This window comes from Apostichopus japonicus, chromosome 4, assembly GCF_037975245.1.
Source record: "Apostichopus japonicus isolate 1M-3 chromosome 4, ASM3797524v1, whole genome shotgun sequence".
NCBI lineage: Eukaryota > Metazoa > Echinodermata > Holothuroidea > Aspidochirotida > Stichopodidae > Apostichopus > Apostichopus japonicus.
The window spans coordinates 6192476-6207968 of NC_092564.1; the positions used below are offsets into that span (position 1 = coordinate 6192476).

A 15493-nucleotide genomic window follows, 5' to 3' on the forward strand; every position below is an offset into this window, starting at 1 on the left:
CATATATTTTTTTCCATTGGGCCTATTGGAGAGGTGATCACATGCATTTCCCCCTATTTCTTCTTCCTTCTTGTAAATGAAACAATACTAGTCAGGGCTGCCATGAACTGTATTCATTTTATGATTATCTTTTGTTTTTGTTTTCATTCAAATGAAAGCTAAAAATTATTGCATCTTCTCTCTGTAATGAAACATTAGCTTCTTTATAATTAACATAAACTGTTTCCTCGCTGGTTGTTCCCCCTTTCTTTGTTCTTGTCCGTCAAAGATATGGAATATATTAGAGTCATGCTCCGGAAAGCTTACTTGAGTTTTCCGACTAAAGGAAGGTCTCGAAAAAGTTTAGGCACCGGTACCCTTACATCAAGCAGTTTCTTGCTTGTCTTAAATACTCTCCTGCCCCCTCCCCTCCCCCACCCCACCACCGCCCCTCCTATACAAACATGTAACATATTATCATTATTTCATTTCACAATGATACTTAGCGTCTCTGGTCAAAACTTCGAATAAATATCACAAAAAGAACACAACTATTTCCATAGCAAACCGAAAATACCTTTTTACATGTATACCGCCAGCTGCAGATTATTCTCAAGTGTTTTATTGACAATTGGACAAACACACACACACAAACACCACAAAAAAAGGTATTTTCAATAAAATTTAGAAACAAATATTTTACTTACGAATTCAAAATATATACAATGGGATATTTGGTCGAACCATCAACTTAGGATAAGTAAACAACAAATAGTCACAGAATATATATACATTAGTAACGGCTTTACTGAATCTGTTCCGCAAATGACCTGGTTTAGTAATGACCGTATGCGAACACATGAACTATACACGGTTGAAGAGAACTGTAAAAATCGGACAATGGAGTGACGCACTATACTGTAGTCTTTTAATCATGGTAAATGAGTTGAAAATGTCTATTTGTTTCTTTACAATGTTCAAAAGATTTATCCAATTAGGTGAATAACATTTTTTCAATTATAAATCATCATGAACATTATAACAGAAAAGTGAAGAATAAATATTATGTTTATCTGGTAATAGTGGTAAAAGAAAGAAAGAAATAAATTTCAAGAAATAAATTTCAAGAAATAAATTTCAAGAAATAAATTTCAAGAAATAAATTTCAAGAAAGAAATTTCAAGAAAGAAATTTCAAGAAAGAAAGAAAGAAGTTTGAACAGAAGATATTTTAACATGCGCAGAATGTGTGAGAATATCCAACATGAATACAGAGTCGAAGAAAAACGGACAATGCCGCACATTAATTGATTACATAAAGACAGAACACCAAACAATGAGGAAATAAGTTAATTAATTAAACTAAAATCGCGTCATCGGAGCAACATGCACTTAATTCAGGTTTCTCATAATTTATGCATAAATAAATAATTTTCATCGTCTGGGAACATGCATCATCCACAAAGAAGTTATAAATTATGTAATCTGCTTATTAATAAATGTTAACAAATAAGCTATTTATGCCTATAAAATTAGTTAAACTATTCTGTGATAATTTTAGCCCATAACAAAACAAGATAGGCTTCATTAAATTTTCCGTGTGTAGCATAATAACAGAGCAAGGTTTTGTTTAATTAAACATGAAGTGAGTTAGAGTCAGATGCTCTTTGGAACTCGTGAACTTCTTCTTGCTTGGCTGGTTATCTATGAGATGAAATATTTACCAAGAAACAAAGACATTAGATGATAGTAGACTATTAGGTTTATTTGTTTGTTTGTCTAGAAGTTTCAAAAAGAAACGAGAATATAAATTGGCAAGTGCATACATATATGGGGTTGTTTACTCTTGAAGAAGCATACCACATCTATTTTCAACCGATGCAACAGGGGTGAAAAGGTCATTTTTACTTGGTTTTATTCCTATGAAAAAAAATATTGCAGATTATTTTTGACTGATGAAAGCGAAATATGTTTGATCGCATCCTAGTGAAAATTTGCATTGAAATTATTATAAACTGTTTTCGAGATAGAACTTGAGGCTGACACGGTTTGTACCAAAAGTTAACTTACCGCAAACAGGTGTGACGTCATAGAAGCACACAGGAAATTTAACCCCATCCCCCATTATTATTTTTTTCAAAATTTAAATCCAGCATCCTTCAAAATATATTTGTTGTCATTCACATGTATAAAGTTTGATTTCTGATTTATTGATTCAATCTAAAGCAACCCACGCTCAAATAAAAAAGGAACATTATGCATCCATATTATTATATTTTTATATATTATGCATCCATATTATTATATTATATTACAAATTTCAAAGCTACCAAAACATTGTTTAAAAAACAACAAACCTTCCAAAGATTGTCGAAAAAGAAAAGAAAAGAAACACTTATAACATACATTAATTCAACATTATCGTTTTAAGATAAATGAGTTTCCAACGCGTCGAGGAATTGAAATAAGATTGAAAGGGTTTATCAAAGGGCATTTTTTTTTTATATCACACTGATTTGATAACGATAGGACAAGAATGTATGAAAAAAAAAGGATATTTCACATTATTTTCAAAAACGAAAGGTAAGGATATAGGGAATATCGTGTATGTGATTGTGATTAATTTGGTGAGGGGTGGAGGGGGGGGGGTGAATGGGGAAGACGTAGGTGAGGAGAAGGAGACGTTGGTATATGGAAAGAAAGGTGAAAATCTTGGTGCCACCCGGCTTCCGCAAACGGCCGAAAAATGCCGAGTGCATGATCATTGGTTCGTGCATGTAAGCCATGAGTATGTTAATAAGAAAATAACATGTTGACCTCTCTAGACGACCTGACCCTACCCTACCCTACCCACCCCTACCCTACCCCACCCTAACATCTCCTCACTAAGTAACTAACAAAAAAGGAGAATATGATGGAATGGAATACCAAATTTTACTTATCTGTGGAACACCAACAATTAATATCTTTCTGTCATTCATAAAATTGGAAATTTGTTGGCGGTGAGCAGAAACTGGTCTCTAATATATCCGGTTGTGTGTAATCGGAGTACATCGGATCCTCTTCAAACTGATCTGAGTGTTTCTTCATTAAACGCTTTTCTTTCATTCGTCTGTTTTGAAACCATATTTTCACCTGCAAGATTAATCAACTAAATTGTTAATACTTTCTCAATAAATGGATCAATTAATTTTATTCAATATAGTTAAATATGCTTATACTGGAACCACACGTTAGTACAAACATGCATGTGATTCCCTCGCTTACAGCAGTTACTTCACTTACAAGCAGGCCCGTAGCCAGAGTTGATTTTTTTTCTGGAGGGTGAGTGGGGGGGGGGGGAGGGGGGTTGGTGATGGGGCGGCTGTTGATAATGCCAAGCCAATATTTTCATGCATTAAGTATAATATCTAATGTATCAACCCCAGGTCATGTGTACTTCAAATCACGTTTGAGTTCGTTATTATGATGGAGGAGAAAAACAAATCCCCACACCTCCCCCTCCCAAACCCTCCAAAGAAGAAAAAATAAAGATATGGTTTAACAGGCTTGTAAATTGACCAGGCTTGTTCATTGTTCATGCATTCAAGCAAATTTCTGGCATTTTTTTTTAATTCAGCAATCAACAAAATTATGCAACGATAAATATATCAAACAAGTAAAAATTTATATATATCTATATAATAAATATATATATATATATATATATATATATATATATATAATAAATATATATATATATAAATACTTGTTTTGTTATTCAAATATACTATTCTTTCTTTAGTCAAAATTATGTAGGATAATTTTTCAAAATTTTGTCCAATCAATCACATCAACAATTTTGTATCTCTGGGGATTAATTAAAAATAAAAAATAATGTAAAATTTGTAAGGTTTGTAAAGTTGATAGAGATAATATATATGTTTTGTGAATGAAGGAATAAATCTATAGAAAATGATTAATCTACGGAAATATGATTTATAAATAATATAGCTTCGAATTCACCAAAATACTAATCTAATACATTTAAACAGGAACCGATTATACTAGCTTTAATACCGGTAAGGGACTCATCCTGCAGATTATGTTAAACGTTTCCTGAGGATGGCTCCTAAATCTAAATGAAATTACCATCACGTTTACTTCTAATGGGAAGTGAGGCGTCAAAGGGCACTTTAAAATTTGGGAAGGAACATAAACAGATCTTTCTTATATGTAAATTTTTTTATTATAGTAGAAATAGGCCACGGTTATATCATTTTGCAATGAGATATTGCTTTGTTGTGTGAAATGAAAATCTTTAATTTAAATAAATAAGTTTTAAAAAATCAGAAAGTTGTTCGATTGAACAAATTTAATTGAGTAAACTGACCCTGAAATGTCTAAGAAATTGTGACTGCCTTATGCTTTATACTCTGTACACCTCAGTGTATGCAGTTCGGTGAATCGTGAAAAAAATTCTCAAAAATTCTAATATAATTTGTAAAGCAGTGTAAAAGCAGCTTATAAAAGCACCTTATTTGTTATGTATCATAATTATGTGCAGTTACTTTGATGGACTACAGGTACAGTTATTATCTTGTGATTTCCTTTTTTTTTAATTAACCTCGCGAAGCTTAAAAATTCCAAAAGATGTCTATTCGGCTAAACTGAATGATTACACTGATCCTGAAATGGTTAAGGAATTGGACTGCTTACCTACACTGCATTTATTCCGAAATATATGATCGCATGTGGAAACATTTTCTCAACATTTCCACATGCCTACATTAATATTTACTTATTTCGAGACGTATAACAGCAGCTTCCCAAATGTGCTTTATTGGGCTATGGTAAATCGAATAAACTTACTCTAATCAAAATTAAGCAAAATCATTGAATTGTGTTCCTTAGTGTAGGGAAAAAACTGGGAATGTGGAAAAATATTGATCAACATGCGAGCATATCGCACTGTTTACTTCGCTAACAGCAGGTGACAAAACCACCAAACTAATAAAGAAACATGATAACGTTACCGTTAGCTTGCTGATTCAGTTTATTTTAGTTTCAATTTATTAACCTTTTTTCTAGATATATTCATAAATCAGTGTGTGTACTTGTTATTTTGTTTGTGGAATGGGAGGGGGAAGAATAGACAGGGAGGGGTGAGGGAGTGTTAACCGAACTCCTCCCATTGGATGAAGATGGGACGATGGAATCTGCTTGTCGCCATAGATTAGCACATCATCTTTTAAATATAAATACAGCATAGATATTGGTATTATGTGAAAACTGAGAAAACCAACCGTGCTTTGAACACAGTTACCGACAGCCATTAATTATACCAAAAAAAAAAGGATTGCTAATTCCAAACAAAGTTCATCTCTTTTGAATTTGACCAGTGGTGTTTTTGTTTGACCAAGTACTTGAAGCAATATGCCTATACGCAACAATCTAACGCAAAGAATAGCTTTCATTTTCCCTGCCTCATTTTGTATATTTTTAAGCTAAAAATCTTCACCTGGCGTTCGCTGAGTTCAAGAGTCGATGCTATTTCGATCCTACGAGGCCGGCAAAGGTATTTGTTGATTTTAAATTCCCTCTCTAGATCCAAAAGTTGAGTATTTGTGAAGGCCGTTCGGGGGCGACGGGGATGGAGTACGCTCGAAGTAACAGCTGGACAACAAATAGTAAAACAAACAAAATAGTAGAATTAAAAATGACTTTAAAAAGAAAGGACTTTAACAACAAAGAAATATAACCGCATTATTTATAGAGACACCTGCTCAACGGTCAATTACTAATTCAACAAAATCCTTAAACAAGAAGTAAATTTAAAAACTACCCACCCTAAATATATAAATTTATATATATATATATATATATATATATATATATATATATATATATATATATATATATATATATATATATATATATATATATATATATATATATAGATATAGATATATAATAGATAGATATATAATTCAACAATATATATATATATATATATATATATATATATATATATATATATATATATATATATATATAGATATAGATATAGATAAGGTTTTATCTTCCTATTTTAATCTTCTTTCTCCACAAGTCATTATTTATTATAAATAGATAAATTGTTGAAGGATAACTCGGAATAACGCCAATTTCTTCTCTCGAGATATATTGTGATAATTTCATTGTTAAGTATGTTAAAGTGTGATCCATGTTAGCGGACAATGTTCTTATACAACATGGGCTCAAAAGCTTTTCGAAGCAAAAAACATTTATTTTATACTACAGGAAAAAGTTAATATCGAGTTAGTTTAATTCAAGACAATTATTTAGATCTGATATTTGCTATTATAATTTCCATCCGTTGATATGACACAGGTTTAAAACAAATTAACTATAATATTAAAAATAGTATTACAAATGGGATTGACGATACTGAAAATATCTTTCTTAATTTTCTCTTGATGTTTGTTTGTATTAACAATATTAAGCTTTCTGTGAAAACAACGTTAATAGCCAAAAAATAAAGTTATTGATAGCAATAATTCTTTTAGAAGAATATAGGCTAATAGGGCTCAAATAATTCCAAAGCTAACGTTCAATTTGGAAAGGTTTCAACCAGAAGTACAAACGTTTGAAAATATATTAATCTACTCAACACATGCATACCGATGACGATGTATTTATGAAGGCAAGAGGATTAGCCCAATTCCGTTGTAATTATATTAATAGTTACTTGTATATATATATATATATATATATATATATATATATATATATATATATATATATATATATATATATATATATATATATATATATGTATATATATGTATATATATATATATATATATATATATATATATATATATATATATATATATATATATATATATATATAAGTATGTATTAATATATGTACGATATCCTATTATGTTTGCGTTCACCCATCTTCGAACGATTTCCTTCTAATCCAACGTCATCGTCTGATTATTAAATAATCAATAGACATTTGTTTTCAAATAATTAGTATAAAGTAACGTTTTAATTAACTTGTGCTTACAAATTATACGTCAGTTTTCATACCTATCCATATCATACTCTGACCCAGACACACGTGCTGTAGGAAAGTTCATGACAACAATCATGTTTCTTACAAATCAAGTTTCGAAATTTAAATTTTTCACAAAGGTTAAGTTTGAAAACTTCGAAATAGTTTTATCTCGAATTATAAATATGTACCGCTATAATAATAAAATATTCACGGCATTGTAAAAAAAAAATCTTCGAATGGTTATTGTTCCTCTTTAAAGCATTTCAACAACTAAAACAATATACGTTGTTAACCACAAAATTGAGAGACAGACCCGTAAAGCTATACAATGGAATGATAAAACGATATTTTGACACATAATCAATTGTTCTAACCGTCTCTTTGTAATCACATTGACAGGAAAGATTAATCAATTGTTATTTACAATTCTCGTCTTTATATTGTCTTCATCGATAGAATGAAGAGCCATGTATATTTGATATAAACGAAGCTGTTTGACCTTGGTAAACGAAAATAGTGATGGATTATAAAGTTTGTCGAGAAATTGAATTAAAGAACTTATATACGTTATGATCAATAATTTATATGTTTACAATCATTCTAGTCGCATCACCTCAAAGGAAAAATACCAAACGGTCTATGAAAATGTTGCGAACGACAACAAAATTAAAGTAGGTGACTATTTTATGCTTCAACTTAAACCAAACATCTAGAGGCCAAAATGTTACCTCAACAGTTGCTTTCAGGACCACAAATTCCAGTATACAGCTAGTGTCCTTCTTAAGGACACCTTTTAATTAAATTTGTTCTTTGTTTTGCGAAAACAACAGTGCATTTTGGCATTTATATATTTTTTCCTTCATTTTCAACAAAAAGAACGCTTTTTACATAACAAAAGGGCGCTTAATATCACACACACACGCTTACAAAAAGATACTGTGTATACTAAACAAGGGGTATATCAATTTACGGAAAGGGGCCCTTTGAGGTTTTAAAAATACTTAAAAGGGGGGAGGGGGAGGGGGAGGTACCCGCCCCTCTGCCGCACCTGACCAGAAAATACAGAGTAAGTTTGTTGCCTTTCTATCGTTTTATCTTAATAACACATCGAAAATCTTTTTATTAAAAGAAATTTAACAAAAATACCCACCAATATATTTTTAGGAAAACGACACTTAGGTTATAAATATGGTCTAGCCTATACTTAGCATATAAGAACTGGGACTATGAATTATCGAATTAAATATAGTATAATGTTTAGCTATATCTAAAGGCGAAGGTAATTAAGGATTATTTTCCGAGAAGAAAATATGTAAACTGTTAATATGGACTAGTGGTATAGCTAACCACTTCTGATGGGAATGTAATATTTAACCAGAGGGTGTAATGAAAAGAAAAGTAACAATAATAGTCTCCAAAGAAGTGAAAAAAATTATAATAAAACCTCAGCTAAATTTCATGTGGAAATGGATCGCAAATGTCCGTGACCTATTGATGTCGATTAACCATATATAAGCATATAAAATAATCATATGTTACAACCTTTTTAACTACAATAACTAATAACAAAATATTTATTACATTTTACTCAACACTACTTATTAAAAATATTACAGAGAAGAATAATTAATAAACATATAAGTGCATGTCTGAGGTAGACAGATTGGTTGGTATTTTGATAATATTTTGGCAATCTTACTGTAAATCTAATATATATTGAAGGTACTTCATAAGCGCAAAATAATGATATATTATATCTATATAAATATATGCCTAACGTTATGCAAATTAAAATTTCCATGTAATATCAGCAAATAAATCTTCCATATGAAATGTGAGAAGATTTAGGTCAACAAAAAACTAAACCAAGATAGAGGTAATCTTTCAGGAGATAAGAAAGAAGAATTTTATTTCAATTTATTTAGTCGTCTATCGTTTACATTAGATTTACTACCAAAGAAACGTTTTTACACTCTTGGCAATAAATACACAATATTTTTTTACGTCACGATAGTTATTAATAAGTTTTATACCAAAAAATCGAGCTATTTTAAGTTGTTTGGGTAAGTGAAGAATGGTAATGTAGGTTAGTTAAGGAATTTAACAACCAACTCTTAAATTCTTGACCGATATTTTGAAGAAAACATACTGTTGAGTGTTGATCACATTCGAGCAAAAACAAACCCGAAGTGTACCAGAGCAGAATGTTCGGAACCTTTTAATTGCTTCTTACTCATTATTTGAAAGGATCAATAATTGTTCAGCTGTGTTCAAGAACAAGACATTAACTCTAAGGTATATATCATGTTTTAAGTTTCTTTCTAAAACGTAGATTATTAATAAATACCTTCATTTAATGTCAATCATCGGAATTTACTCAAGGATTTTATTCACAAGCCACTCATTAGGGCAACTGGTAGACTCGACAAGATACAAATTCACTTTGTTTGTTCCATCAACAAAGCAAATTAATGTAAACATATCTTTTTCAGAAAAATATTTTCAACGCTAAGGAAAATACGTGCGCAGACGTTTTTACATGTCATACCTGTGTCAGGATTTCCCGCCTCTTTTAATGAAGATTTTTTCGTCACCATGAAGATTTCTTGAAATGGATCTGGCATCCAGGGATATTCGGGCAAACGCACACTTGGTATTGTCTCTCGTTTCTTAGAGCGACCTCTATCTTCTTTTCTATAGCTCTCGTTACGACCGCATGATTTGAAATAGCTACAACGCGTACCAAATGCATCACAACACGAATGGCTTGTATTATTGTTATCTTCCTGTTGCTCGCAGTTAGCAACCATACAACTACTGGTAACAAAATGGTTGGGAGATCCAGAATCGAACATCTTGTAATGTTTGGCCTTCACAAAATAATTACCGCGTAGAAACCACTGCAGACTGTGCCTCACAAACACAACAACATTCTTTTCTGTCGAAAGCTCGGGTTTGATATATCAGCAAAATAGGCCACAGTAACGTTTAGCCTAACCAGTATCCTAACAAAGTCACATTGCCTACTTGTTGTCATCTTGTATACAGATATCGAAATATACGTTATTATGGCGAACAAGCAATCAATACGGTTGTACAATAATGTACTTGTCGGCATGAATCTTTACGATCTAACAAATTAACCATGATTAGCCAATATAATTCACCGTATTTGATTACATGGACCCTAGGACTAAAAAAAGAGCCTTGTTTTTGAAACATGAACAAAACCAAAAATTAGCCTACAATGTGTGTGTACTGTGTAAATGGTTAAAAAGTTGCGGTAACGCTGACATGACACTGTTCCACACACGTATGTTACGTCTCATTGAAATATACACAGAATAAAGTGCATCCCATCATTTATCTACTCGTGAAAGACACGAAGCTTCAGAAAATTCTTTCTGTTTTGTTTTTTTTGCAATTGTTTTGTCATAGCTATCTCTCTTTTTGGTGGTTTTTTACTTGTTACTCATCAGTTCATTTTGTGCATGTCCATGTTATCTTGGCAAAGAAAGTCGGTTTTATAAATACATTATTCTATAGTTTTATTGTTTTTCCCCCGAAATTTCTTTGGACGCTGTCACTTCCGGTTCGAAAACTTTCTGTGATAGGTGAAGAAAAGTATCGCTCTAAATTCGTATCCGGAGAGGAGACGGTATGGTGGTGGTGGGGTGGGGTTGGGTAGGGGGGATGGGGTGGGGATTGGGGTAGGTGGCGGTACTGTTTTGATCTTTTTGCCTGCACTGGAAATAAGCCGTTCACACAATTTTGCTCAAACAAATGTTATTAGTGGAAGAAGCTTGGCAAGTACCTTCCGCACAGTTCACTGATGTTGTTTTTTATATCGAAGTATAGAAATATCACTATCTACTATCTACTTGTATCTTGGCCACCTCTCCCGAGAACATCCTCGATCCGCCACTGAAAATAATAATACTATAATTGCGAATCATCATTATTTATTACGTATTAATGTTTTTCTTTTTATAGTTTTATAGTGGCTAGTGAAAGTCTTGTTTCAGCCTATAGTCGTTGCGTAAAAGGTCTAAGTAATGAATATTCATTGATATGTCAATATTCCATCTTTGCACTCTTCAGTTTTTCCTACAGGGGCGTATCCAGGATTTTCCAATAGGGGGGGGCGCCAGGCATGAATGATCGCCGTCCTGGGGGATGGGTCTAAGGGGAGGGGTGTACAATTTTTGCTTTCAAAGAAGGGCTGAAATGCAAAATGGTGTCATATGCATGGGCAGCGATCCGTACTTCCGAGTGGGGGGGGGGGGGGGATATGACCTTGTTGACTATCTAAGCGTAGCGCCACCATGAGTTGGCGCGAAGCGTACAAGAAAATTTTGGGATTAACAAACCCTCTAGATGGCCGGATACGGCACTTCCCGAGGTTTCCAAGCGGCATATACCCAACTTTAAAATAGGGATGTCATGTCCGAAATATCTCATAATCAGGATCCAAAATACTTTTTTTTTTAATTTCGGGTGTTATTTTGGGAAAATTGGCCCTGTCAATCTTGTTTCAGGCGCAACGTTAGAATGTTCGAGAGCTCTGTTATATTATTCGATGAAGAAAATGGCCTCATGCAGGCTATTATAGGCCTATACACATGCAATACACAATTACACATAGTTACATTCCTAGGTACCGATTGCTAGGGCATCCAGGTGAAACGTGTATTAAGCATTACCCTGGTTACATGAGATTCTCAGCTGTTCGAGGGAACATGTACGTGTGTAGGCCTACTATAGGGCCTATATGAATACTATGAGGGTGCATATATGTACTATATCAATACCGTGGGCGCAATAATACATTTTGTTGTTATAGGGCCAATGAAGCCTACAGTCAACTATTTTTGCTTTATAAAGACGCTTTATTTGAAAAGATCGCACTGCGTTTATGGTAGGCGAGAAATGAAGCTAAAAAAGAGCCGTACATTAACGAAGATGCATAAATGTAGGCATGAAAATATTCTTATCCCTGGCATTTGGTGGGGGGGGGGGATATGGTGCATTACATCCCCTCCACCCATTTTCATGGGGGGATATATCCCCCCTCCACCCAGGATCGCCGCCCATGGCCATATGTGATCCATTTTTCGACCTTAATAATAAGCAACATTTCCAGTAAATATGGACACAAAATGCACAATTTAGTATGGCTGGCATGTCATTTAGTGTTTATAGTGATAATACAAACACAATTACCATCTATGTTTCTAAAACTATTATGCCGCCGAACTTCGCCAGAACCTTTTTTTGGCAAACAAAAAATAAAGCATACGGGAGGGGGGGGGGGGGTTGAGCGATCACCGACATCTCACATAAAGGTCGTCATCAATTTTTTTTTTTTTTTTTTTTTTTTTTTTGGTGACGGCCAATAGGGGGGGCGCGCGCCTGTTGCGCCCCCCCTGGGTACGCCCCTGTCCTAAGTGTACTTTGAAAATGAAACCACTTTCTTCTCTATTCCATGTTTTCCCGATTCCCCTTTACGTATTCCTGAGCTCCTTAACTGACCCCACTAATCCCCTTACCCCCCCCCCATCCCTTCCCTATAAACTTGCTGACATGAAATATGTCTGAAAGCAAGTTTGAGCAGTCGTCCTGTTTAGTGTTTAATATATCATTCTACCTTATTATCATAAAAGTAATATGTTTTAGTTGTTCGTTTTCTCAGTTATTATACGTACATATAGCCCTATGTGTAATGACTATACAAACAAACCGTTTTTTAGTTGAATAATTCAAAACAGAGGGAGCAAAGATTGTTACATACCAGGGGCGTATCCAGGGGGGGGGCGCAACAGGCGCGCGCCCCCCTATTGGCCGTCACCAAAAAAAAAAAAAGTTTAGCAAAAAAAAAAAAAAAAAAAAAATTGATGACGACCTTTATGTGAGATGTCGGTGATCGCTCAACCCCCCCCCCCCTCCCGTATGCTTTATTTTTTGTTTGCCAAAAAAAGGTTCTGGCGAAGTTCGGCGGCATAATAGTTTTAGAAACATAGATGGTAATTGTGTTTGTATTATCACTATAAACACTAAATGACATGCCAGCCATACTAAATTGTGCATTTTGTGTCCATATTTACTGGAAATGTTGCTTATTATTAAGGTCGAAAAATGGATCACATATGGCCATGGGCGGCGATCCTGGGTGGAGGGGGGATATATCCCCCCATGAAAATGGGTGGAGGGGATGTAATGCACCATATCCCCCCCCCCCCCACCAAATGCCAGGGATAAGAATATTTTCATGCCTACATTTATGCATCTTCGTTAATGTACGGCTCTTTTTTAGCTTCATTTCTCGCCTACCATAAACGCAGTGCGATCTTTTCAATTAAAGCGTCTTTATAAAGCAAAAATAGTTGACTGTAGGCTTCATTGGCCCTATAACAACAAAATGTATTATTGCGCCCACGGTATTGATATAGTACATATATGCACCCTCATAGTATTCATATAGGCCCTATAGTAGGCCTACACACGTACATGTTCCCTCGAACAGCTGAGAATCTCATGTAACCAGGGTAATGCTTAATACACGTTTCACCTGGATGCCCTAGCAATCGGTACCTAGGAATGTAACTATGTGTAATTGTGTATTGCATGTGTATAGGCCTATAATAGCCTGCATGAGGCCATTTTCTTCATCGAATAATATAACAGAGCTCTCGAACATTCTAACGTTGCGCCTGAAACAAGATTGACAGGGCCAATTTTCCCAAAATAACACCCGAAATTAAAAAAAAAAGTATTTTGGATCCTGATTATGAGATATTTCGGACATGACATCCCTATTTTAAAGTTGGGTATATGCCGCTTGGAAACCTCGGGAAGTGCCGTATCCGGCCATCTAGAGGGTTTGTTAATCCCAAAATTTTCTTGTACGCTTCGCGCCAACTCATGGTGGCGCTACGCTTAGATAGTCAACAAGGTCATATCCCCCCCCCCCCACTCGGAAGTACGGATCGCTGCCCATGCATATGACACCATTTTGCATTTCAGCCCTTCTTTGAAAGCAAAAATTGTACACCCCTCCCCTTAGACCCATCCCCCAGGACGGCGATCATTCATGCCTGGCGCCCCCCCTATTGGAAAATCCTGGATACGCCCCTGCATACCATACTATTGTTATTCAGTTTTTTATTCAGTATTATTATTTCAATATTTTCAGTACACCTGTCATCCATTTATACTAAAATACAATCCTTCTGATACCGCTCAACTCTCTCAACCCAAGCAGAGACGGTTTTACAGCATCAGTTCATCTCCTAATAGAACATATAATTTGAGATGAAACAAAAAACGAAAAGTAAAGAAAAAAAACAACAAAACAACTAAAAAAATAAATCAAGTAAATATTCAATTTTTTTTACTTATTTCTCTCTCTCTCTTTAAAACGAACACAGGAGATATGGTACAAACTTTATAATTTATTTTGAATATTTAAAAAACATTTCTTCAGAAACTAATGTTTTCCTGCATATAATTCCGAAACCCAGACAATGTTAATAATGGACATTCGTGAAAATGATTCCCACCACATTCACCACTTTTGCAATATCACTGACGATTGTGATTCTTCTTCTCTTACAAGAAACTGTGAGTTGTGAATCTCGATATGAAATGAATTAATAATAATTATATAAAAATGATAATTAGTGATGAAGAAATATCGGCCCCACGAGAAACTTGTAAAATATTTCTGAACATATGCTGAAGAATTGAAGCTAATGTTCTTCATGGAACCAATGTTCTATTTAAAAGAAAGACGCAAATAATCTTATTCACGGGGCAGTCAAGAAGATACGAAAATGCGAAAAAAAGAGGAAAGAAAAAAAAAACTAGAAAAAAAAGTGCTCCACACACGATTCAATGTTGACTAAGTTTCGCGCCAGCCGGATTGATTGCCTGCGCTTCGGTCAATGCTTCTGCGGGTTCGCTTTTTTTGGGGTATGATGGATGGATCTCGGTTCGTGAGTAAACCGTTTGTTGACAATTCACAAGTGTTCGGTTTGTTTTTAAAGCAATTCCTCCAGTTTTTCCCCCGTTAACACAGCGAGGCGATGGCTATTCCAAGCCTGCGCGCGATCTAAGCTGTTAAAAGCACTTTCGTACAGACAGAGAGGTCTACCTTTCACCACGTCGGGCTCCTCTTAAAGAAAACCATTAAAAAAAGTGCGAACATTTTCTCAAAATATTTCCGGACTGAAACGGCAAAAAAAGAGGGGGAAAAAACGTACAGATGGAAAACAGCCTCCATTTGCGATTGCAAATATGAGGGAGCTATCCTATATTATATTTAGTCTTTCGATTTCGTTTATTGGTTAAATTTGGCAGCTGTTAGTTCTATGAAATGAAAGTAGCTAAGGTTTATTTATAATGAAACATCCATCCTGGATTTTTACACTTCGTTTCTTTATTTACAGAGGCAAGGGCGTTGTCTGTC

The 15493-nt window shown here is 34.3% G+C and overlaps 1 protein-coding gene and 1 long non-coding RNA gene across 2 annotated transcripts; one reads left to right on the forward strand and one right to left on the reverse strand.

The window, feature by feature from the left end:
• Positions 1–2905: 2905 nt before the first annotated feature.
• LOC139967130 (homeotic protein proboscipedia-like) lies at positions 2906–9888 on the reverse strand. The gene is made up of 3 exons (XM_071970842.1): positions 9575–9888; positions 5479–5633; positions 2906–3113 (listed from the first exon to the last, which is right to left on the reverse strand). Exons 1-3 carry the CDS (start codon positions 9879–9881, stop codon positions 2952–2954), a joined length of 624 nt encoding a protein of 207 aa, XP_071826943.1. The 5' UTR covers positions 9882–9888; the 3' UTR covers positions 2906–2951.
• Positions 9889–11139: 1251 nt separating this feature from the next.
• On the forward strand, positions 11140–12056 carry LOC139967131 (uncharacterized). Its single transcript, XR_011792904.1, has 2 exons — positions 11140–11543; positions 11629–12056. It is a non-coding gene; the product is annotated as an uncharacterized lncRNA (long non-coding RNA).
• Positions 12057–15493: the final 3437 nt, after the last annotated feature.